The sequence below is a fragment of the Chaetura pelagica genome, unplaced genomic scaffold, assembly GCF_000747805.2.
Source record: "Chaetura pelagica isolate M959 unplaced genomic scaffold, ChaPel_1.0 scaffold159, whole genome shotgun sequence".
Lineage (NCBI taxonomy): Eukaryota > Metazoa > Chordata > Aves > Apodiformes > Apodidae > Chaetura > Chaetura pelagica.
This window is the reverse complement of record NW_009954555.1, coordinates 3,648,074-3,673,020: the sequence shown is the minus strand read 5'-3', so window position 1 is coordinate 3,673,020 and position 24,947 is coordinate 3,648,074. Positions and strand designations below refer to the sequence as shown.

The window sequence follows — 24,947 nt, the reverse complement described above, 5'->3', positions numbered from 1 at the left end:
TGGGTTCCCGGGTTGTCTGTCTGACCGGTGTTGTTTTGCGGGGTGTCTGTCTGTCCGGTGTGTTGTTTTGCGGGGTGTCTGTCCGGTGTGTTGTTTTGCGGGGTGTCTGTCTGACCGGTGTGTTTTGCGGGGTGTCTGTCTGACCGGTGGGTTTTGCGGGGTGTCTGTCTGACCGGTGTTGTTTTGCGGGGTGTCTGTCTGTCCGGTGTGTTGTTTTGCGGGGTGTCTGTCCGGTGTGTTGTTTTGCGGGGTGTCTGTCCGGTGTGTTGTTTTGCGGGGTGTCTGTCTGACCGGTGTGTTTTGCGGGGTGTCTGTCTGACCGGTGTGTTTTGCGGGGCGCAGGGGCCGGGCAGGACGTGGGGCGCAGCTGCGTCCTGGTGTCCATCGCCGGGAAGAACGTGATGCTGGACTGCGGGATGCACATGGGCTACAACGATGATGTGAGTGCAGGGGGGGGGGAAGCCTGGGTGTTGTGTGGAGGTGCTTCCCGGGTGTGTCTGCCCGGGTTGGCTGCTGTTTCCCCGTGGAGAGCCTGTTTTTCTCCTGTCTGTGCAGAGGCGCTTCCCTGACTTCTCCTACATCACTCAGAACGGGAGGCTGACCGACTTCCTGGACTGTGTGATCATCAGGTGAGGAAGTTTCCTTCCTTCTCAGGGCTCAGGTGGGAAGTGGGAAATCTTTACCCACAGTCCTCGTTCATCGTTCATGTTCTGGCCAGTTCCTCCAGGTCACACTGTGCTTTTAAAATCTGAAGCCAGATCTGAGCAGCAGGCAAGTTGAATTCCTCCCTTATCCCTTGTGTCTTCCTGCAGCCACTTTCACTTGGACCATTGTGGAGCTTTACCCTATTTCAGTGAAATGGTGGGTTATGATGGGCCCATTTACATGACCCATCCTACCAAGGCCATCTGTCCCATCCTCCTGGAGGACTACAGGAAGATCACTGTGGATAAGAAAGGGGAAATCAACTTTTTCACCTCCCAAATGATTAAAGACTGCATGAAGAAAGTGGTTGCTGTGCATCTTCACCAGACAGTTCAGGTAAGTGACCGTTTCTGCATCCCCCTGAGTCAGCCCCACTGGGTGGTTGTGCCAGGCAGAGCAGGTTTGGGGGGTCAAGGTGTGTGCAGTTGGGCAGTGTTTGTGTGTTGGAGCAGGTGGATGAGGAGCTGGAGATCAAGGCCTACTATGCAGGCCATGTGCTTGGAGCTGCCATGTTCCAGATCAAGGTTGGGTGTGAGTCCGTCGTCTACACGGTGAGTACAACACCTGCAAGTCCCTGCGTGGCCTTTGAACTGCCTGTTGCCTTGAGAATATTCATGGATTTCCCTTCTTCCACCAGGGTGATTATAACATGACACCAGACAGACATTTGGGGTAAGTGAGAAGCCTAAGTTTCCATAAATTATATATTTCTGATAGGAACATACGAGCACAACTTCTGTTGGTCCTGGGGGCTTATCAGCATTGATCCTTTGTTGGGAGACTGGGACATTTAATGATGTCTTTGCTGAGAAGATAAATGCACTTTTGAATTATGAGAATGAACAGATTTACACTGATTCTTCCAGACAGACCTTAATGTCATCTTCTCTACACTCACATCAATCGATTTTTAAGGCTGTGTAATAATTAGACTTAGATGTTTGAAATGTTTTATTCTCATGGTATCTTCTAAATGTATTGACTTTCTCAGACAGAGCTAATCACAAACTTTATTTTTACTGGTAGATATGAGAGATTAATACTATGTAGAGTAATACTTTAATGCACTTAAAACAAGTAATAGACTGGAGAAGAATTGCTTCTCAAAATCTGTGCCCTCTCTTCTGAGCTGGTCTGATTTCAAGAGAGCAAAGGGGAGGATCATGATGCTTCCAAAGGACCTTCCAGGTGACTTGGGTCAAGCCTGTGCACACCTGTTTTCCTCTCTGCAAATGGAGACAGTGACATTCTCCACCCATCTTGGAGACCTGCAGGTCAGAAATGCCAGAAACCATCTCCCAAACTGACTTGGCTTTTTCAATTCCCTTTGTTTTCAGAGCTGCCTGGATCGACAAGTGTCGCCCAGATCTGTTAATCACTGAGTCCACCTATGCCACAACCATCAGGGATTCCAAACGCTGCAGAGAAAGAGACTTCCTGAAGAAAGTCCACGAGACTGTAGAGAGAGGAGGGAAGGTAGGAGGTTGTGATCACCTCAGTGATGGGATTTTTCCTTTGGGAAGCTCTGCTTGGCTCTGTAGTGCTGTGGAACTGCAAACACCCTCAGGCACCCGTGCCTGACACTGGAGGCATCTCTGTGTTTCTCCAGCTGTATTGAAAAGAGAGACTATTAAACACTTGAACTCTGCCAAGAGCAAAACCAACCTGTGAGTTAATGAGACAGCAAGGAAAGTGCTGGACTTAGGGTCTGCAGACAATGAGGATACAGGCAGAATTCACCTGATTTGCTTCTTGTATAATGAAGCTGTAAAATCCTACCCCACTTGCAGGTTCTGATCCCAGTTTTTGCCCTTGGACGTGCCCAGGAACTTTGCATTTTACTGGAAACCTTCTGGTGAGTGCATCTCCTCTGTGCAGGTCCCACTACCCCTCTGTGTGCTGCTGGCAGGTTCCTGTCCCTCTGTAGCACCAGAGTTCTCCACACTCTCCCTCTGCAGGTCAGCCCCTGCTGGCGGGTGCAGAGTTTCTTCTTCCCATGCATTCCCAGTGTTCCTGACTCCAAGCAGTAACAACTATTTTCTTACCCAGTGTCGTTCTCCACCCCTTCCCCAAACACTCAGGATCAACTGTCCTTTAAAGACTTGGGCTGCAGCTGTGCCATGTTGTAAAACTGTTTTCATGGGAGAGGGAGGAGGGATGAACAAAGTACTAGATTAACATCTAAGCACTGTGTGGAGATGGTTTTGATCCCAAATGCTGCTGCTTTTAATCACATCCCATGGCAGAATGTTAAACCTTTGTAATGGCAGGGAGCTGGCTCTAGTGGGGGAGAACTAGAGCCTCCCTTGCAGCAAGGTGGTGCTCAGTGATGGAGGGTGGTCCTGACTTAGAGCTCCAGGAGAGGAGGGGATGCACAAAAACCATCTCTGGAGCCTCCATGGGTTTATGGGATTTTGGGGTGGATCACCAGGATCCTCACAGGTCTCTGGAATATTTCTTTCTCCAGGGAAAGGATGAATTTGAAGGCTCCAATTTATTTTTCCACGGGGCTCACAGAGAAGGCCAACCACTACTACAAGCTCTTCATCACCTGGACTAACCAGAAGATCCGGAAGACGTTTGTGCAGAGGAACATGTTTGAGTTCAAACACATCAAAGCGTTTGATCGGGCCTTTGCAGACAACCCAGGGCCCATGGTAAGGGAGTGTGAGCAGGTCCTGGGACAGAGGGGGTCAGGGAGTTGGGTTTGTACCACTCTACTCCTGGCTAAGGAAAAGGAAAAGATCAGCACCCCCCTTTTGCAGCCAGGCCACCTGGAGGCTTTTATCTGTGTAACTGTGAAAGATCCTTTCTATCTTTATTTTGCTAAAGGTAAAGATGCCCAGAGAAAATGAAGCAAACCATCAAGTGTTTGCATAACCTGTACCTCTGGGTCTGATCCCAACCCTAGTTTTTACAGAACATTCTTTTGACTGAAATTGTGAGACACCAGATCCTTCACGACACCATCTCTTATTGCTGGTTTTATTTCTGACTGGTTTATTGGGCAGTGGCTGAAAGAGGAATCTGTGGAGCATGATGGTCCCATTATAGAACTGTTCAGATGCTGTGGGTGATCACAAACATTTCCTAAACCAGTGGTTTGACTTAATTGAAAATTAGAGAAGGGGGAAAACCAGCAGAACCCCCTATGACAGCTCTGAGGTAGGAAGTGGGGTGGGGATTAGTGGATACTCCAGTTTCAAGATATTTATGTAAGTCAAACAAACAAAAAACCCAGGACTGTTTCTGTGGTGATTTTTGGTACCTCTTTGGATTCTAGGTTGTGTTTGCAACCCCTGGCATGCTCCATGCAGGACAGTCCCTACAGATCTTCAGGAAATGGGCAGGGAATGAAAAGAACATGGTAAGAAATTGTGTTTGCTTGAGGGATGTTTTGTTAGTGCAATGCTGCTGTGATACAGTCGTGAGCAAGGGTTGGAGGGAGACTTGTCATGCAGCCCTGCACTCTCAGGACAAGAGCCCTTTAGTGAGACACATCTCAGGAGCTTGTGGGAGATCTTATTTTCAAAGGTGCTTTTGTTAAGCTGAAGAGGCCTGGGAGACACTTCTAGCTTGCACTAGTTCTTACTCGTGGTGTGTAGGTTTCAGCAGTTTGCTTTCCAGTTTTGTTGTGGTGGGTGTTTTGGAGCTGGGTGTTCCCAGGCTGCAGAACAAACAAGCAGCTTTCCAGTGAAGGAATCATAGAATAGTAGGGGTTGGAAGGGACCTCTGAAGATCATCAAGTCCAAAGATGGTCTGTGTAAAATGGGATGAGCACAAACCTCATAGCGGCCTTCCAGTGCCTGAAGGGGTTCCAGGAAAGCTGGAGAGGGGCTTTGGACAAGGGCAGGGAGTGAGAGGACAAGGGGGAATGGATTAAAACTGGAAGAGGGGAGATGTAGGTTGGACATGAGGAGGGAAATTCTTTAACCCAAGACCCTGGCCCAGGTTGCCCAGGGAAGCTGTGGCTGCCCCATCCCTGGCAGTGTTGAAGGGCAGGTTGGATGGGGCTTGGAGCAGCCTGGGCTGGTGGGAGGTGTCCCTGCCCATGCAGGGTGTTGGACTTAGATGATCTTTGAGGTCCCTTCCAATTCAAACAATCCTGTGTTTCTCTGATTTGTGGCTGATTCAATGTTACAAACAGCTCTGCTCCACGAGCCCACCTGCAGAGTGTGCAGATGTTTCTGTTTCCTTCCCAGGTCATCATGCCCGGCTACTGCGTGCAGGGAACCGTGGGCCACAAGATCCTGAGCGGGCAGCGCAAGCTGGAGATGGAAGGAAGACAAATTGTAAGTTTTCTTTTTAAAAAGGAGGATCCCCTGGGGAAATTCTCTGGAAGCTGAGGTGGCAGTTAGAGTCCATGTATTGGAATATGCCACATACAACAGTGAAAACACACAAGTGACACTTTCTTTGGGGTTGGATGAGGTTTCTTCCCCCCCGTGCATTGACAGATCTCTGCTCCTGCCCTAAGATGTTGTAAGGGGGGTATTTATGATGTTGTTTAATAAGTAGGCCCCATTAGTCAGGTGAAAATGATCCATAACATAAGGATATTCAAGCTGACACCAGCTGCCCTCAGGTACTGATCTGTTTTGGCAAATGTGTGACAACTGTTGTGCTGTGAAATGGGGCAGCTTGTCCTGGAAGTTACCGGGAGCTGCAGCAGCGTGTTCAGTCTCTGCTGATCAGCAGCTCTTGCTCCAGCCTCACTTCCATAGAGTCATGGACTGGTTTGGGTTGGAAGGGACCTGGAAGATCATCCAGTTCCAACCCCCTGCATGGGCAGGGACACCTCCCACCAGCCCAGGCTGCTCCAAGCCCCATCCAACCTGCCCTTCAACACTGCCAGGGATGGGGCAGCCAGTTTCCCTGGGCAACCTGTGCTCTCACCACCCTCACAGGAAATAATTTCCTCCCATTGTCCAACCTAAATCTCCCCTCTTCCAGTTTTAATCCATCCCCCTCATCCCATCCCTCCCTGCCCTTGTCCCAAGTCCCTCCCCAGCTTTCCTGGAGCCCCTTCAGGCATTGGAAGGTACTCTTAAGGTCACCAAGACCTAAGTTTCAGCTTCAGGCACTGGAAGCTGCTCTAAGGTTACCAAGACCTAAGTTTCAGCTCTAGGCTGAACACCCCCAACTCTCTCAGCCTGTTCTCCAGCCCTTGGCTCATCTCTGTGGCCTTTCTCTGGACTTTCTCCATGAGCTCTATGTCCTAAAGAGTTTTCCAGTTCAGTTCCTTCTCCAGCCTTTCTCTGGACTTTCTCCATGAGCTCCACCTCCTAAAGAATTTTCCAGTTCAGTTCCTTCTCTAAACCCAATGCAGAGGACTCTGGGTCTGTCTGTGTGGGGTGCAGAGAGCCAGAGCAGTTCCTGCTTCACAAAGCCCGTGCTTTCTGCTCCCCCACAGCTGGAAGTGAAGATGCAGGTGGAGTACATGTCCTTCAGTGCCCACGCAGATGCCAAGGGCATCATGCAGCTGATCCGCCAGGCCGAGCCACGGAATGTTCTCCTGGTCCACGGGGAAGCAAAGAAAATGGAGTTTTTGAAGCAGAAGATAGAACAGGAATTCCGTGAGTACAGTGCTGGTTCGGAAGGGGGGATGGCAGGAGAAGGGAGGCACTGAAGTTCAGGTACTTAATCCCTTGAAGCCCAGCACAGAATCAGGCATAATGTGGGAATGACCAGGACCAGTCATCCTCAGGAAGCTACTGCCTGTCATGTATCTTAATTAACACATTATGCCTGTATTTTAATGCTTATTTAGCCTTGATTCAAATGTATCATTACAGTTCAGCTCTTACTTAATTTCTATCTTGGAAGACGCCAGGGCAGGCAGGGTACACCTGAACCTGAAGTTAACAACTGCAGCTGGGGAATGAGCTCCAGAGGAAAATAAAAAATTAGTTTCTTGCAAAGAGCTGACTCTGAAATAGTGAGAGAGCAAAGAATTCCCCCTGGCTGGTGCCTTGCTGTGTGCAGGTTGCTGAGCAGTAGTTGCTGTTGATGCCGAAGAACAGGCAGCTTTGTTGCAGTTTGTTTTCTTGTTTACCCTACAAGGATTTAAGGACAGCTGGGCTGGGAGGTGCTGCCCTGTTGGGTTTTGATGGTTCTGGTGGGGTTGTTCACCTGAAGTCTGGGCAGCAGTTTTACTTCTCAGCCCTTTTCAAATCCCTGGTTTCAGCAGATTGTTGTTAAACTCCATTTCCTGTCCTGAACAGCTGCCATAGGCTCCTGCCAAAGTCCCTGTCCCCTCTGGGTGTGCTGCTGCATCCTGACCTGGGGTGTTTGCCTTGCAGATGTCAGCTGCTACATGCCTGCCAACGGGGAGACCACCACCATCCTCACCAATCCCAGCATTCCCGTGGACATCTCCCTGGGACTCCTGAAGAGGGAGACAGCAATAGGTGAGAACTTCATCTCGTGGTCCCTGCCACTGCGTTGTGCAGTACCCATCTCTCTGTAGCCTTTCTCTGGACTTTCTCCATGAGCTCCACCTCCTAAAGAATTTTCCAGTTCAGTTCCTTCTCTAAACCCAATGCAGAGGACTCTGGGTCTGTCTGTGTGGGGTGCAGAGAGCCAGAGCAGTTCCTGCTTCACAAAGCCCGTGCTTTCTGCTCCCCCACAGCTGGAAGTGAAGATGCAGGTGGAGTACATGTCCTTCAGTGCCCACGCAGATGCCAAGGGCATCATGCAGCTGATCCGCCAGGCCGAGCCACGGAATGTTCTCCTGGTCCACGGGGAAGCAAAGAAAATGGAGTTTTTGAAGCAGAAGATAGAACAGGAATTCCGTGAGTACAGTGCTGGTTCGGAAGGGGGGATGGCAGGAGAAGGGAGGCACTGAAGTTCAGGTACTTAATCCCTTGAAGCCCAGCACAGAATCAGGCATAATGTGGGAATGACCAGGACCAGTCATCCTCAGGAAGCTACTGCCTGTCATGTATCTTAATTAACACATTATGCCTGTATTTTAATGCTTATTTAGCCTTGATTCAAATGTATCATTACAGTTCAGCTCTTACTTAATTTCTATCTTGGAAGACGCCAGGGCAGGCAGGGTACACCTGAACCTGAAGTTAACAACTGCAGCTGGGGAATGAGCTCCAGAGGAAAATAAAAAATTAATTTCTTGCAAACAGCTGACTCTGAAATAGTGAGAGAGCAAAGAATTCCCCCTGGCTGGTGCCTTGCTGTGTGCAGGTTGCTGAGCAGTAGTTGCTGTTGATGCCGAAGAACAGGCAGCTTTGTTGCAGTTTGTTTTCTTGTTTACCCTACAAGGATTTAAGGACAGCTGGGCTGGGAGGTGCTGCCCTGTTGGGTTTTGATGGTTCTGGTGGGGTTGTTCACCTGAAGTCTGGGCAGCAGTTTTACTTCTCAGCCCCTTTCAAATCCCTGGTTTCAGCAGATTGTTGTTAAACTCCATTTCCTGTCCTGAACAGCTGCCATAGGCTCCTGCCAAAGTCCCTGTCCCCTCTGGGTGTGCTGCTGCATCCTGACCTGGGGTGTTTGCCTTGCAGATGTCAGCTGCTACATGCCTGCCAACGGGGAGACCACCACCATCCTCACCAATCCCAGCATTCCCGTGGACATCTCCCTGGGACTCCTGAAGAGGGAGACAGCAATAGGTGAGAACTTCATCTCGTGGTCCCTGCCACTGCGTTGTGCAGTACCCATCTCGTGGTCCCTGCCACTGCGTTGTGCAGTACCCGTGTTAGTGGGCACAGTGGTGCAGGGCCACTGGTGCCCCACAGCACTGCTTCCTGGGGAAGAACTAGTTTGAGCAGCAGTTGGTGGCTGAAGGAGCTGCCTGTGGACAGGAAGTGGCTGCTGTGCTGAGGATGTACAGTCAGTAATGTTTCAAATATATAAACACTACCTCCTTGCCTAGTCACTGTGGTACCAAGTCCATCTGCACTTTTACTAGCTTGATCTGTGAACACTGGAATTATGTTTAATAAACCAAATTTAAGAAAAATCTAAGATCTCTCAGAATCAAGAAGTACACAAGCAGGTACAGACATTCTGTATCACTGAGTGTGGTTTCCTACACATCTGCAGCACTGACACTGGTTTAAGCATCGTGTATTTTACATCTTCTCCTCTTCCTTAGTCTCTGAACCTTAGCAAGGCTCCAAACCCAATGTGTTCAGACCTCCAGCAGTTCTTAGGTGCAAACAGTGAGCACACCATTGCTAACCATGTCATCCTTCTCTTCCCTGGCCTTGCTTTAGGTCTGTTGCCAGATGCCAAGAAGCCAAAGCTCATGCATGGCACGTTGATGATGAAGGACAATGTAAGTACAAGGTTCCTGCGTTTGTTTTGTGTCCTCTGGATGAGCGTGTTGTCGTTCACACCCGAGTCCTGGATGAACAGGGAACTAAAATCAAGATAAGCAGTGCTAGTGGCTTAGGAGACCAGAAACTCCACACCTGGCCCAGCACAAGAAGTAGCTTGTAATGGACTTGTCCTTGTCCTCCGCAGAGCTTCCGCCTGGTGTCTCCTGAGCAGGCTCTGAAGGAGCTGGGCCTGGCCGAGCATCAGCTGCGCTTCACCTGCCGCGTCCACATCCAGGACCCGCGCAAGGAGCACGAGACCGTGCTCCGTGTCTACAACCACCTCAAGGGGCAAGTTATTCCAAGCTTTTCCCCACCCTGGGGCTGGACTTGAAGCCCTGCAGGCAGCTGCTCTGTTCTGTGGCTGGTCCCTTGCTTGGAGGAGCCGGGTTCAGACCGGATTCTGCAGGAAATCCTGCCTGGGGAACAAAAGCACCTGCACCCGCTGGGTGGGCCCCACTCTCCCTGCCTTGGGTGGGGGTGCTGGGCTCAGACACAGCTACAAGTAACAAGATGCAGAGGCATTCAAAGATGCAAGGGGGGATCCACCCTTCCTTTGATGCCTTTCCCCTCAAACTAAGTAACTATCTTCTCTCTCACCAGCATCCTGAAAGATTACTCAGTGCAGCACCTCCCTGATGGGTCGATAACAGTGGAGTCCATTCTCATCCAGGCCACAGCACACTCAGAGGACCAAGGAACCAAAGTTCTGCTTGTATCCTGGACCTACCAGGTAGGAATTCCTGAAGACAGACTTTCCTTACCTCCTTTCAGTCCAAAACTGCCCTGCAGGCTGGGTTGCTGTTCTAAGGGTGAGTTTTCACTCTCTGTGTAGTTTCAGGTGAGTTGCTGCCATTTTCTTCACCATTTTGGGTTTAGCACAAATAATTCCATGGAGTTCTAGAGTCCTGCAGTTCTCTGGGGCCACTGAACTCACAGCAACTGATCTGGAGTAATTACACTTAATACAATTAGATAATGAATCACTAATGTCTGTGTTTTGAGGACACTATAGTATCCAGTTTCTCAGCTGTATCACTGCTCCCACACAGCATGTGCAGGTATTTTATATTGTATTTCTCTGAAGTTTTACACCTAACCCCAAGCAGGAGGCTTGTTAACAAAACAGTGATAAGATTAGACACAGTCATTATGTTTTCTTCTACTTCCTGTGACTGTATTTTTAAATTCTTGCTCTACAGAGAGGAAATACCTTCTTGAGGGCAAAACAAAACAGGTGCTTTATTCTTTGGTTTAAAGAAAAATGGTCGTTTTCCTCAAAAGCGACACCTCAGGTCCAGACTCCTCCTTTGACAAACTGGAGTTTTACACTGGGTATTTTTAAAGAACCCCCAGAAATGCTGTTGTGCTAGCTGGACTGGTTTCCAGTTTTGAACACTGCTAGCATTAGATTTTGATGGGTCTAAGAATTAATTCAGTTTCTAGGTATTAAAGCCTCATTTAGTGCCCCAAATGGGAAAGTCAAGGAGAAAGAAAGTCAAGGAGAAGATTCCTTTCATCTTGGTTCTCTTTTTTACCCTCTAGGATGAAGAGCTGGGCAGTTACCTCACATCCCTTCTGAAGAAAGGGCTGCCCCAGAGCACATCATGAGCAACAGAACAGCAGGCACTGGGGTTTTTCAGAGAGACTTAGGTTTTATTTTGTTTACATTGTCAAGGTGTGTTTCTAGTTCTGTTTCAATAAAGGAAGCAGAGTCCTTGTCCAGTCTGTGCAGTGCACACAGCTCAGCCTGGTGCTGGGGAGTCCTGAGGAGGAAGCTGGGAGTTCCCTTACACAACAAGGTGAGATGTTCAGCATTCTTCCCTCCCACAGCCTGTTTCCCCTAAAACCTAAGCAGTGCTGAGTGAAACAAGGAGCTTGCAAAGCTTCACAATTAAAATGCAAAATGTGAGTATCATGGAGGGAAGAGTATAAAGCTCCCTGGCAGTGTGACATTGTTCTCTGTGCCTCCTTCACTGACAGCTAACCAGCCTGCAAGAAAGCTCTGCACTCCTAGAGGGAGTCCTTCAATTTTGCTTTCATCGGTCCAGGATATAAAAATTGTGCTTAGCTGGAAAGAATAGTCCCTCCAAAGCCTATAAATGGGACAAAACCAGCAGTATCTCATGAAAGGTAAAAGATTTAATTTGTCCTAAAGCTCCTTCAGAGGTTCTTATCTCCGTTTTACCAGGATTTGCACTTGTGTTGCCAAGCCCAGTCAAGCAGAGGAACACAGGAATTATTTTAAATACTTTAGAAAAGTTTGAGCAGCTTTTCTCACCCATATTAAAAACTTTCCTCCAAGCTCAGAGTGAAAGAACTGGAGAAGTTGGTGACTGACCCACCATTAGTAAGAGGTGTCTGTCGAACATGATTCAATCTGCATGTGAAATAACTTATGTCAGGCCCTACTCCCCAACGCCACCTACTGCAAAGCTCCAGCTTTGATAGTCATTTCAGCTCTGCCCTGGGTTTGCTTCCTGCACACAGCTCAGCTCCTGAAGTGGTTTCTTGATGTGCTCTAACAATACAGCCTCTCAAACTCAAGACCCCCTTCTTGCCACCATAATGTGAATTTCTTTTTCCACAAACCAAGATCCCCAAACTTCTTCCTTCCCAAACTCTTACCTCCTGTCCCTAACTGGCAAGGGGGCTGTGGCAGAAGCTGTAGAGAGTTGTGCAGAGAGAAGTTACACCTCCGACAGAGACACCATCACTGCTCTCCCACCACCCTGCCACCCCCAGGTCTGTGGTAGTTCTTGTTCCAAGTCCAATGGTGCAGCACAGCCTGGAAGCCCAGCCCCCCACTGTGGGTGCCAGGTCAGAGCTCAGTGTTACCTGCAGTCTGCACCTCTGGAAGTGGGAATCCTGATGGAACACAGTGTCCCTGGGGTGCTGCTCAACAGCCCCTGCCCACTTCCCTCTGCTGGGCAGTGCCTGCAGGCCCACAAGCTTCCTAAAGCTTAGGGGTGAGGGAAGGAACAGAAGAGTGAGGCTGTAGATCTGTAAGCAAAATCACAACCTCTTTAAGTTCAACCGTTGGCTTTTCAGCACATCTGTCAGCCAGGCCCGTGGTTTTCTGGGGACTCTACTAACCCACAAATGATACATTCTTTCCAAAGTCTCATGTCTCACCGGGTGTAAAAGGCAGCAGTTCTCAGGAACTGTGGTTCTGTTGATGCAAGAGAAGGGGTGAAACGGTCAGATACGTTTTGTGATACAAGCAGTGACTGCAAAGAGCTCTTTGCCACGTGAGCAGGAGCCCTGCCAGCTCTCACAGCCACCTCCCTGCCTCTGGCCAAGGGAGCTTGTTTATCACTGCTCCTGGTAAGTCCTTGGAGCTGTTACCTTCTAAGCTTGCATGAATTGGATGTCCACTGAACCCAGAGGCATGCCAGCTAGAAAGCCTGCACTGAAATCCTCCTCAGGAGCCAAAGTATTGATGCACAGGAAGGGAGGAGAGGCCCTTATTTGGCTGTGGAATGCAGGCAGAAAGCCCTTGTGAACCCAGCTGGCTGCAGGGTGCCCCAGGGAGAAAACAGGATCCCTCCAAAATAGGGAAAAGCCAACAGGACTGCCCAGACCTCAGCTTCAGGGGCAATGAGGAGGTTTCAAGTAACCCTTTCTGGGCTGTACTGGCTTCTGGAAGAGCCCTGAATTGTCCCAACCCGAGTTAACCTAGGAGAGACCAAGGCATCAGTGCACATGAACACCATCTGTCACCATGTGCTCTTGAGGCCTCACAGAGCTCCCAGGTACTGTCCTGGGTTATATAATACTAATAAATACTATTATATATTAAAAATTATATATAATAATTGAAAATAACTGTTAAATAATCATAAAAAATAGCTACTAAAATAAGACTAATATAAATTCACAGCTCTTAGGCACTTTCCTCCAGGGTTGCCTTGATGTAACAGCCCCTGTCTGAGAAAAGGGTAGATTTCATAGATTTCACAGGTTTGTTTTCAAAGAAACAGCTGGAAAGATGAAAACTCTACTTACTTTTAAGTAGATCAGTTGATTCCATCTCTGTGGTTTTTATTTCCCTGTGTCTGATGCAGTTGGTAAACATAGGAGAGCTCCCCCAGTTTCTGGTCACAGATGGTGTAGACCATTTTAGTCCTGAACCTGAGCTTGCAGTTGAAGTGCCACAGCTTGCTGGAGGAGGAGAAGTAGTACAGGAGGGGGTTGAGGCAACAGTTGAAGCTCACGAGAGCCAAGGTGACCCTGCGCAGTTTGTAGATCCAGGTGATCAGTGCTGGGTTCTGGATGACCTGGATTCTCATTAGGAAGTGGAGCAAGTGGGTGAGGTGATAGGGGAGGAAGCACAAGGTACAAATGAGCAGGATGGTGTAGATGGTGCTCAGGGCCTTCCTCTTGCGAATGCTGCGTTTGATCTGGGAGATCCTCTTGGTAATGAGAGGGTAGAGGATGAGAATGATGGAAAAGGGGATGACAAACCCAAACACTAAGGCCAGGATGTTGTAAGGTGCCATGCGGGAGGTCCAGCTGCTCGTAGCAAAGTTCTCAAAACAGGCTGTTGTGTTCCTGGCCCCTCTGTTGTGGAGGGGCCCTCCAAGGACCAGTGGAACCATGACACTCAGAGCAACCACCCAAAGGACTGTGACCACCAGCACGTAGTGGCTGCCTCTGATCTGGATGTAGCTGAAGGGGTGCAGCACAGCAAGGTAGCGATCCACACAGATGCAGGTGAAGATGGCAATGCTGAGGTAGATGTTGATATAGTACAGGGTCCCAGTGATCCTACAAGCCACATCCCCAAAGATCCAGTTGTTCCAATTCAGGTGGTAATGGATTTTAAAAGGCAACACACAAACAAACAAGGTGTCCACCAGAGCCAGGTTAATCAGGTAGATGTAGGAGTGAGAAGTGTGCTTTACTCTGCAGGACAGGAGGTACAGAGCCAGGACATTTTCTGTCAGCCCCAGCACAAAGACAATGCTGTAGATGACAGTAAACAAGGAATACTGGAAGTCTGCTTCCAAAATGAGTTCTGAACTGGTGTTGGCAACTGTCTCACTGGATTCTCCTTCAGTCCAGGGAATATCTGCCATGATTTCTGCTGGAGTGCAGGGGTTTCCAAATGGGATAAAAGGCTTAAATCATCCCTCACCTCAGGAGGTTCTTGAGCTTTAGTTCAAGTGGTGAGAGCTAAAGCTACAAACCAGCAATGCCGAGTCTGCTGAAGTCTTGTCCAGAGATCTGTGCTTGGGCTGCTGAGATAGAAAGTGGTGTTGCTGTGAGGGAGAGTAAAGTCATTTAAAACACAGGCATGTCAAGTTCACAGTAGACAATTATTTACTGGCATTAAAATAATCACAGGATGACAATGTTGAAGTAACAGAGGTAGCAATTCCCCCCAGCCCTCAAAAAAGACACATAGAGGCTCTAGCTTGGGCTAAGGATGGGCCAGCAGCTGAAGCAGGACAGGAGAACCTTAGCAGTGATATTTGTACCTCTGGACATCCTGCAATTAACTTCCCATTCCTAAGCCCAACCAAACTGTGTCATTGCTGAGATGTGTGTTATTATCCTGCCCTTAAACAACTGCAGTGATGGACTCTGCAGCCTTCCCAGAAAACCGAAAGCAGCAGAGGCAAAAATACAAGCAAGGCTTGACAAAAAGGTGTGCAGACCAGCTGAGAAAAACGGGTTTTTCCATTCTTCCCACCCACACTTTTATACCTGAGCTGAAATCTGTGGGCTGGGGAAGGCTTGGTGCAAGCTGCTGGGTGGGTTTTCAGCACCTTACAGCTCCTCTGCAGCCACACTGCAAAGGGGAAACCACCCCAGGGAGCCTAAAGGACTAGTTGATGGGTCTGTAATCTGGGAAAGAGGCACTGAACAAGTAGGACTCCTCTCATCTAGGTCACTCACATTACGTAGGCAATAAACTGCAGTTTCTCTCTGTCAGATGTAGAAGAAATCTTAGTAAGCCAAACATGGACACCTGGACAGAAGCCCTTAAAGGCAGTGGAGAAATGAAACCCAGGCTACGACATGCAGAGTGTTCCTGAAGTTGAGCCATTGAAAGCACAAAAATACAAAGCTTGTTGGGTACTTTCCAAAGGAAGCTTTGAAATCACACTTCCTCCCCACACTTATCTCATGAAGTAAGTACCACCCAAGATGACAACTGGAAGATCAGAAAGGGGAAAAAAAAATTTGTTTCACTTTAAGTATGCAAGTGGTTACATGAGTCTCTCACCTAGGAGCAAAGAGTTTGTGCACAAAGAACATGAATACAACCCAGGCATGGCTAAGCCACCCACCATCTCTCTCTTCTAGGCTCAAAGATCAGTGTTGCAGCTGTGGGAAGAAAAGACAGGAGCCTGTAGAACCACTGGAGAGGCAGGACAGGCCAAGGAGACTCACAGCAGTGAGAACATCCACAGACCCCAGGTAACAGTCCCAAAACAAACCAAAGGAGTTTTTTCTAAATATCACATAGATTGTCCCAAGATCCTAGACACAAGAGTGTCTGTGCTTCATGCTGACTGATGGCTGGGAGATGGCAAAATGAGTCTGGCTGCAGGTACCCTTGGGCCCCTGGCAGTGTGGTTATGTCTGCACAAAGTTATTAGTTACAGAAAAACACACCAAAGTTTTCACTGGATTTTGAGCTCATTAAATTATTAGAAAAACTTTCATATATACTAAGCTTGAGGTCTTTCTGGTTTTAGTTTTAAAGCATCACTGTCAATCAGAAAGACAGATCTCCCCATGTATTGGATGCCCAAATTGAATCAACTAAAAACATTTAGTAATGCAACATGAAAATCATGCTAAATAGTCCTTGATAATGAGTAACTAGTGTTAATGATAGACACAATAAATGATCTGGAGTTTGTACAGTTCTCTACTGATGGTACAAATTGTGATGCTAAAAATGCATGTTCTTTAATGAAATGTCTTCAGGTTATTTTTAGCAGTTGCTCTGGGATGTTAACAAAAACAAAGCAGCAACCCACAGCAGCTCCTTGTGCTGACTGCAGGGGTTACCAGGTAGTCTGCTCCTGGGGTGCTCAGCTATGGGGTTTGATAAAAACCCCAGGAGTTTTTGTTGTACCCAGAAGCTGGCAAACATTTGCAGAAACATCAAGAGCAGGTATTTTTGCACTGTGATTATTAAAAAAACCCAAAAGACACAATATGGTGATAGCCAAGCCTGTGGTTAGCTGGATTAACATCCAAACAGTGTTAGAATTTGGTTCAGTTTTCTGCCCTGCAAAACCCATGATAAATTTAGATGGAAAGTTAACTTACCTGAGCTCAGATCGTCTCCTCTCACTCAAAAGCTGCAGATGACCATGCTGGCCTCTCCACAGAGTCTTCCCAGCCACCAGGTCACTGCTGAGCTCTTCTGCCTGCCTTTAACAGCAGAGCAAACTGTCATGCAGACATCCTGCAGAGAGCTCGTGCACTGCTCTGCAGAAAAACCACAGGAAGCAAAGATGAAAAGCTGCCACTTAGATCAAGACTTAGATCAAGATAGAGCACTTGCCCTGCTGGTGAAGTGTCCCCTCTGAACTGGGGAGAGAGCACAGCACAGAGCCAGCACAGTGCAGGGTGTAATGTCCCCTGTGGGAGGGTGGCACAGTGCTCCCACTCTTGGTCACCCCTAGTCCTAGCCCTGCAGAGCAGGACCTGCCTCTGGAACCAGGTACCAGGGCCCCAGACAGACACTCTGAAAGGGGCCTGGAGCTGCACTCTCACTTCTCCTCTGAGGGAGGAAGAGCAAGACTTGGTTGCCATCCCCTTCCTGGCAAACCAGTGTCTAAACCCACATGGGCACATCAAAGTTTGTGCGGAAAATTCCCTGCAGCTTGTTACAGCATCCCTGCCTCTGGGGCCTGCCCCAGTAAAGCACACACAGGTACAACACTGGCAACCCAGCAGCTTCAACTCTCCTTGGCCATGGCAGAGACCTCCAAAGCTGCTGGAGGTTATTCAGATTCTTTATCTAAAGGGGATAATCTGCATCACTTGAATTGCCAGAGAACAAAGAACATCCCCTTACCAGGTGCTCTGACAAACTGGCTTTCTCTGGAATTCTTCTCTCACAGACAAAGGGGAGATGAATGATGGTGGTACCAGGCATCTCAGCTGAACATTGCATCCATTGCAGAAGGGCTGAAAGCAGGGATTGTTTCTTCTGGTAACTTCACAAGTCAAAATATTCATCCTCTTTCTCATAACCTGGCACTCCTAACAGTCATTTTATAACCAAAACAGACAAGAGATTCTGGTGTAATTCACGAGAAGAAAACCCACAAGCTACTCAATGTGTATTTCATTGCTTGGGTAAACAGACAAAACCTGAGGTTAGAGTGGTTGAAAAAATAGAAGAAAATTAAAAATAAAAAAGTCTCTCTGCACTAGATTCACATCCCCTCAGGTCACTGGTAGGCTCTGGCACGTGCTGCAGCCTTGCTGAACCAACAACTGGAAGAGCAGAAGGTGGCAACAAGCAAACTAGAGCCCAGCAAGAGTGTGGCAGCCACCTCCTGCACCCAAGTGTTTCATCTCACGGGCAGGGAGACTCACACAGTCCTGCCTGTGCTACCAGCCCAGGCTCTGAGCATTAGAATAGGCTTAGGTGACCTGAAAGGAACTTTGTGATATGCCACATCCCAAGTGCAACAGCCATGGCTCTGTAGCAGGAACAGGGTAATGTAAAAGCTCCTACAGTTGAACAGCAGAGTGACTGCTGATGAGGAAACAGGGAATACTTTCAAAGACTGTTTCTGCAAGTCACACAGGAACAGTTGTCCCTTGCACTGTGCTGTACAAAGGCTGGGTCACAGAGGACAGAGCCAGAGGAAACGCTACATTCTCCTCTGTTCTAAGACTGAATCCCTCTCTCACACACCACAGAAGGAAAAAAGAAAAAAAAAAACAACACAAAAACCCAAGCCCCACTCCTTCCTCCTCCTGTTTGAGACAGGCACCAGAATTTCAGAGAAAAAAAAACAAAACAAAAAACCCTTATCTGAAAGCCTCATGGAGCTGTTCTTCCTTTCCTCTTGGCAGTCTCAAAGAGCAAGAAGAAATGATAGGAAGATGCCTGCAGTCACAGTCAATGATTTTTATTGAGACAAGATCATGTACTGTGGGAAGAGGGCTTGGCAAACCTCCATCATACCCACAGCAGTCCCAGTAGACACAGCTGTAGCTCCCAGAGCTGTTATTCTTCTGGGGAAACTGTAGTGTCCAAATCTAGGAGGGAAAAAAGAAAACACTAATTTAGGGGAGAAGATGGCACTGAATCCACCTGAAAGCACATCAGATCTCTGGTGCACATGTCCCACCTCGGCTCCTTCCCCACTGGCACAGACAGCTCCACAGCCAGAACTGTCAGGAAAAGCACCACATCTACATTTCATGGGCACTGGATTAATCAGAGACAGATAAATCCTGCAAATTTGCCCTCCCTTCCTTTTTATTAAGCTAAAATACTTAAAACAGTTTAGATCAGCTGCTGTTAAATTGAGAGAGCCACCACACAAGCAAAAGGATGAGCCATTCTGTCCTCCTGTCTGTACTATCCTCTCCTACATACCAAGGGAGAAATAAGTGAACAGAAATGGATCTGTAGGTGCTAAGATACTGCAGAAGATTTGGTCTTTATACATGATCAGGGACTGAACAAGAGTTTATGAGAATCTCAAGTGTCATTCAGATAAGATCTCTAAGTTACTGGCAACACAACTTCTCTTTAGGGGGAAGAAATCTACCAGGAAATAAACACACAGTTTTATCATAGCAACTGCACACTCTTGGGCATTTGCTCAGGTGTAGGTGTTGATGAACAAAGCTGTGAGCCAGGGGTCAGATGCACATGAAGGAACATGTGGGTGTTACTGCTCCCTAAGCATTAAGTCAGACTCCTACAGAAAGCATCCCAGGCCCTGCAGTCACCCACCTGCTTCATTATATTCCACTGATTTCAGGAAGAGTCCAGATGGTGGAGCCATGGCATATGATGGAAAAGCCCGTGAATCTTTTCTCTCCAGTAGCTCCTTTATATGATGAGGTGTTAACTTGCCCTGACCAACTGCAACCAGAGCCCCTGTCATTCTCCGGACCTGGAAAAAGAGAACACAGCTTAGGAGCTGCCCTTGGAAAATGTAAGGAGAGTAGGAAGTTCTGGCCAGAGTCCTACTGTCAGTGGCATCGTGCTGTTTAAGAGCCCACAGCCACTGCTGATGGCAAGTCAAGCTAGAAACCTCATCAGGGAGTTCAGTGCCTGCCCTCAGGAACAACTGATATCACCATGATTTCTTACTACGAGATTGCTCCTGTATATAGGGACAGCATTACTATTAAACCCCAAAATAGTTCTCTAAAAGCCAAAAGGTTCAACAAGCCAAGATCTATTTACCCAAAGGCAAGAACTGTCTCTCCCTCTGTGCTCTGATCCTAAACCATGGAGTGCCAGGAGCCTTTAGGGAGATGGCACAGAGAAGCAGCACAGACCCTTGACATATGCTGTTTTATCCACCTCTCACTAGAGGTCATTGTCTGCTGTGACTTCAGCTTTAATGTCTCCACACTTGGAGTTAGTGTAAATGCAGACTCATGGTAGCATGGGAAATAGCCCCGTGCTTGGTGTCTTCCCCCTTCTGCATCCTAGTCCACACACACATGCAGTTTCTGGGGCTGTTTAACCCTTTTCTCTAATAAAAACATCCAGGTGTCATTACTTATAGCAACAACATGAGGTGAGATCAGAGGACTCCCTAGTCCAGTCTCCTCTTTATGAAGGGGGGCAACAGCAGATGCTCAGGTAGGAGAAGATGAGTTCAGCCTGTTCCTGCCTCCCAACAGCCTGCAAGTTCAGAGGGCAGCAGCCTGAGCTGAGTGCTGCAGGTAACCACCACTCTGCACACTCTCACTAATCAGCATTTCCCTTCTCATGCACTAAGTGGGTTACAAGCATTGTCACAAGAGCATCTGATGAAGCAAATCCCTGCTGTGTATCAAGCCCTTCCCAAGCACGTTGTTGTTATTCCCCTGCTCATATCCAGACACTCACTGTCAGAGAGCTCAGAGAGCATTACTTGGCACAGGATAAAAAACAAATTTGGTTTGTCAAAACAGAATAAAAAATAGCTGCTTACTGTTCCCACAACACACCCCCTTCTCTCCTCCTCCTCCAAAAAAGCCCTCTCTTGCCTGTTCTCCACAGTGTGACCATGGCCAGGACAGCCAGCACATTCCTAATGAGGTGATCCATGAAGCTGTGGAGAGTGCCAGCCCCCTGAGGACAGCACCAAAAACCTCACTGGAGTTATTTGAAAGAAAACCCAGGGGAGACCAGACAGCATGGCAGAGGGAAGGACCCTGCAGTCACGACTGCACAGCTGAATCAGGTCTTCCCATCTCTCCTTTGTGCAACACTGAGAATTACTTCATGCTCCAAAACCAGAAAGTAAAATTCCAGGCAGTCTTTGCTGGGCCCAGTGCCATTCAGCAGAGCAAGAACATATGTCTGTTGGTTTTTACCACTCAGACTGCAAGGACAAAGATTGCAGAAAACAAAACTTTCCATCCTCCCACACGATTATGTATCTTTGGACGTTCAATTTAGATGTAAACTTAAAGAGATTCTGGTTCTACCACCTCAGACAGAGATTAAAGAACCTCCCCTCTCTGAGGCTAGGTCCCTGTGTGTGTCACACAGCTCCCACAGCAGCTCTGCCACAGGGATGTGACATTGCTAACCTGATAAATAGTTACAGCCAGAGCAACACTTTGGTTCTTGGAGGCAAAGTGTGGGCTGAACACAGCACCAAACAGTACCTGTCGATAAAGAAATGATCTGCTCCTGAACTTCAGCTCCCAAAACTCCAGTTTCCTAAAGAAAGGAACCAAAAAAAAAAAGTCACATTTCAAATGGCTCTTCTACCCACAAGAGAAGTATAAATCACAGATGAATGCAAAGAGAACAAATAAACTGCTGCCCAGCCCCAAATTAAGCTGTTAAAGCATCAAGAGGTTTTGGACACCAGGCTACTCAGATGCAGCCATTTTTGGGGGTGAAACAATTCCTGCCTGTTTCATGTGTACCTGTTTTTTTGGGGCTGCCTTACCCCTACATACACAGCCATTAAAATAAAAGGGAAAAGTGCAACTTAGCAGCCTTGCTGAGGTACTAGTGATGTGAGGAACACAGCCTGAGGCCTCCTGGAAAAAAGCAGAACCAACCAACTCTACCATTTCATTTGGAGCTGGCTTGGGACAATCACATGGCCCTTAGAGGCTTTGCAGGATAACTGAACACTCAGCAATGCCTACTGTGACATCCACGTGCTACTGGAAAGGCCAGGAGAAGCAAGTCAGGACATGGGCATGCCTGAGGAATTCAGCTGCAGCACTGGAACACAGGCAAGGCTGGACAAGGAAGCACTGCAGGCTGAGGGTGGGCAGAGCAGGAAGTGGCAGAGCAATGTCTGGGGATGGATGGATGCCAGAGTGACAAAAAGTGTCATCTTTTCCCCTCACTAAATCTGCCACGTTCCAGAAAATGTCATGGTAGCAACCAGTATTCTTTATAAGAACTCTACTGAGGCTCATTATTCCAGCACTTCTCTGACACTTGCTAAATCTTTACTAGTTATTTTCTAAATATTTGTGTTGTTTTGGTGATGTCCCAGTACCAGCTCTAACAATAAAATCCAATGCAAACCCATGCTCAGGAAGAGTCCTGCAGGGAAGAACCTGTACGCACATTTCTTTCCTACAAATAAAAAAACCCACCTGATATGCATATTAGGTATATAAAAATCATTCCTACAGCAAAAAAAAACAAAACTAACCTTGCACAATCCAGAAGAGCAGGTTTTTACATGCAAATCCTCTCCTGCCCTGCAATGAGCCCAGGAACTGGGCACCAAAGGGCTATGGAGGACTCTGCTGTAAGCAAAGTGCAGCTGCAGAGTAGGTGTGGGGAGGGTGCAGGTGGACAGGCTGGGTTTGCTGGAACACCTGAGCACCAAGGAAGGGGCTGCCCATTCTCTGGGAGAGAGGGAGCAGGGACAAGGTGTTCACAGGCCCACACAGGGCAGCAGGGCAGGGCAAGCAGGAAGAGAAACTGAAATAGTCATGCAGGGAGCAGCCACAAGCTGTTTTCTCACAGGATTTACAGATACATTTCTGCTTTAACCCTCCTTGTCGTGTCTGTTGGCACATGCAAAGGCAGCTCCTGCCCCCAGATTCCTCTTTATGTCAGGAAATGACAGTGTTTCTATCACTGAGGTATGATCTGCTCTCCCCCCAGCTTGGTGCACGTGGCACAGACATGTGCACTGCTACACACGTGCACTAATTGGGGTCATAATTCAGCTCAGCTTGTTAGCAAAGCATGAGAGACAGCTTTTTTTGAACAGGGACAAATCACCCTCTCATCAAATTGCACACTCCTTCTTCAGGCAGGATTCTCCTGTCTCAGTTGTCTTGACAAGATACATTGAGCTACAAAAGATGGGTCAAGATATTTAGGAAAAGTATCTTGTAGACTTTGAAAGAGAACAAGATCTTTTCCTATAAGAGGGAAACGTTGTTTGTCTTGTCAATCATCTCACACATAATTTTGCTTACCAGCAAAAAAAACCCAGCTGTCTTTTTGCACTTGGCAGCAGAAGCCAGCACCTTGCAATGAATAATACATTATCAGCTAAAAACCAGGTGACAGAGCAATCACTCCCTAGAAAGAAGTCTCTGAACACATCCTTAGCACTCTAAAGCATTTTGTATGGATGGGACACTAACTCCACTTCCACTGTTGCTGAGCAACTGAGTTTGATGGAAGGAATAATTTTAACAGCCTTTAAACAGACAAGAGGTCAATTCAGAGGATTGGTTTAAGTTCAGAAAGGAAGGAAAGGATGAGAGAGAAAAGCTGTATTATTTGACTAAGAGACCATGGTTGATCATTCTAGGGATTCCTCCCTCCAAAACAGAAGACAAAGCTCCTTAGATTAGGCTAAAAAAAAAAAAATAAATTAAAAAAATCTATTTATAAGCTTTTACTTCTATCCCAGCCCTTTCACTGCAAGAGCAGTTCATTCTGCTACTGAAAAACACACATGGACTTCAGGCATACTTGCTGTCTTCCTTGCAGAATGGGCAAACAAACACTATGGCTGCAGCTCTTCCCATAGGGAAAGTTCTACAGATTAAAAGTAACAAGGACACAGTAATTAAAAAACTCTGAGCCAACAAACAAAAACCACCCCAACAACACCTAGTCAGTCACAAAGACCCAAACCACTCCACTCTCTTTCTCTAGATCAGAAAACTCATGATTGTGGTTATTACTAAGTATTCTAAGGGAGTTAAATGCCATTTTAATGCATTGAGACCTGGCTTTTCAAAGCCCTTCCCTTCAGCCTAAACATTCATGAAATCAATTAATATTGACAGATTACAGAAGAGACTCACTATGAAACACAAGTTTGGCTGCATGTGTCACCAAAAGCAAAAATACTCCCTCAGCAACTAGCCTGATGCTTTTGATCCTGTTTTTAGGTTTGCTCTCTCTCTCTTGTGAGCTGTTTTTGGCCTCATGTGGGATGGGTTTATGCAGCAAGTTATGCAAAGAATGGCAATTTCCCTTTTTTACATAAAAATGGAAGACATAAAACATTTCATTACAGTGCTACTCATCACAAAGGACAAAATGATCTTGTGGATGAAGCCTTTCACTGTCACTTGTGTCCCTAAGCAGAACCACAATTGACAGAAGATGCTGAACAGGAAAAGCAGGAATCAGACAGAATGGGAGGAACTGGGAAGAACTGAAAAACCAGGGTTACTCTGAGCTCAGAGACCTCTCTCTGCTTTGCAGCTCCCTTTCAGTTTGTGTCTTGCAGTGACTGCTGGCATAAAATACCCTGTTTGAAGACACAGAGAAAGAAGCAGTGGGCTGTTTGCAAACTGCAGTGAGCTGGCAGCCTGGAGTGTGGCACTGCTTGTTTCAGACACCTCAGGAGGATTCCAATCTACTGGAGGGTCGCTGGGGAAAACTACAAAGAAAAGGGTTTTCTCCTGAACAGAAAGCAGGAAAATGTGGTTTAGAGACAGGCAACAGTGAGATTTCCCTTCAGGATGAAACAGAACAGCCACGTGTCTATGACAGAAGCCAGCACGAAAGCAAAAGCCACGTTCAGATGATAAAACACCCATGATCTTTCTGGGAAAAAATCCTGCAGTTTTTGCTAGAGAGAAAATATATCCTGCCACATCATTTCAATACTTGCAAGACTTGGTCCTGAAAGAACCTGAAACTCAACAGTTTTTTGCTTATGTAATGACTGAGGAATATTGGCTTTTCCTTCATGAACATTCCCTGGGAAGACAGGAGTTACTGGTGTGATCCAAGCAGATCTGCATAGCTAAAGCAGTGACCTAGGTGTTGGGTGGGGTTTTTTCCTGCTATTTGCAGCCTTCAGGCAAACCTAGGACAGCAATGGGGGAAAAAATAAATCCCATTCCCTGGCAGAGCTGGTCTTTAGCAACCAAAATGAGTGTAAATGCTGGAAGCACCTCATAGGAATTGCTCTTTGCCAGATTCCATACACCAGTTTATAACATCCTGCCATTTAATGCATGAACAACTGGAGGAGAGGGAAAGAAAAGTCCTTTCCTGTCACTAGACAGAACCCTGCTGCCACCACGGAAGGGCTGTGAAGGCAACACAGAGGGGTCAGACCTCAAAGCAGATGAGAGCAGCTCCTGGGTCAGTACCTGGACTCTCACCTGTTTTCATAGTGGTGGGACAGGAAACCAGGAGAGGGCTGGATGTCTGCCTGGAGCATGGTTCTGACTGGAGGTTGGAAAGCTGTTTCGGAGTTAAGTGAGCGAAAGGTGCTGAAG

At 47.4% G+C, this 24,947-nt stretch overlaps 4 protein-coding genes across 5 annotated transcripts in view; 1 reads left to right on the top strand and 3 right to left on the bottom strand.

Moving 5' to 3' along the window:
* Window positions 1-385, bottom strand: part of CPTP (ceramide-1-phosphate transfer protein) — a 2,951-nt gene extending 2,566 nt beyond the window's left edge. Inside the window, exon 1 of the mRNA XM_010005269.1 lies at window positions 321-385. Within this exon, the coding sequence (XP_010003571.1) occupies window positions 321-385 (65 nt within the window). The remainder of the gene's footprint in view (window positions 1-320) is intronic.
* Window positions 342-10,713, top strand: CPSF3L (cleavage and polyadenylation specific factor 3-like). Of its 2 annotated transcripts, XM_010005168.1 has the most exons (16): window positions 342-440; window positions 556-629; window positions 813-1,041; window positions 1,158-1,256; window positions 1,343-1,377; window positions 2,043-2,181; window positions 2,496-2,560; window positions 3,173-3,362; window positions 3,989-4,072; window positions 4,908-4,997; window positions 6,119-6,281; window positions 7,008-7,115; window positions 8,940-9,001; window positions 9,190-9,332; window positions 9,645-9,774; window positions 10,587-10,713. In XM_010005168.1, exons 1-16 carry the CDS (start codon window positions 402-404, stop codon window positions 10,650-10,652), a joined length of 1,716 nt encoding a protein of 571 aa, XP_010003470.1. In that variant the 5' UTR covers window positions 342-401; the 3' UTR covers window positions 10,653-10,713. The 2 variants fall into 2 exon arrangements, with proteins under 2 accessions (XP_010003470.1, XP_010003471.1); XM_010005169.1 differs by lacking the exons at window positions 556-629; window positions 813-1,041 and having other exon boundaries at window positions 348-440.
* Window positions 10,714-13,060: 2,347 nt separating this feature from the next.
* On the bottom strand, window positions 13,061-14,122 carry LOC104395561 (lysophosphatidic acid receptor 6-like). Its single transcript, XM_010005268.1, has one exon. It carries the CDS (start codon window positions 14,120-14,122, stop codon window positions 13,061-13,063), a length of 1,062 nt encoding a protein of 353 aa, XP_010003570.1.
* A 4,133-nt stretch (window positions 14,123-18,255) lies between these two features.
* Window positions 18,256-24,947, bottom strand: part of PUSL1 (pseudouridylate synthase-like 1) — a 14,122-nt gene continuing 7,430 nt past the window's right edge. The window contains 4 exon segments of the mRNA XM_010005267.1: window positions 18,256-18,287; window positions 18,994-19,156; window positions 20,874-20,928; window positions 24,831-24,947. The exon segment at window positions 24,831-24,947 is cut by the window's right edge and continues 15 nt beyond it. Coding sequence (XP_010003569.1) covers window positions 18,256-18,287; window positions 18,994-19,156; window positions 20,874-20,928; window positions 24,831-24,947 — 367 coding nt within the window.

Bases quoted from the DNA above. Each gene is read 5' to 3' on its own strand.
- LOC104395561 (XM_010005268.1), bottom strand. From the start codon at position 14,122: ATGGCAGATATTCCCTGGACTGAAGGAGAATCCAGTGAGACAGTTGCC.
- CPSF3L (XM_010005168.1), top strand. From the start codon at position 402: ATGCTGGACTGCGGGATGCACATGGGCTACAACGATGAT. The intron at 1,042-1,157 runs GTAAGTGACCGT...GTGTTGGAGCAG, and splicing joins ATCTTCACCAGACAGTTCAG to GTGGATGAGGAGCTGGAGAT. The intron at 2,182-2,495 runs GTAGGAGGTTGT...CCCCACTTGCAG, and splicing joins CTGTAGAGAGAGGAGGGAAG to GTTCTGATCCCAGTTTTTGC.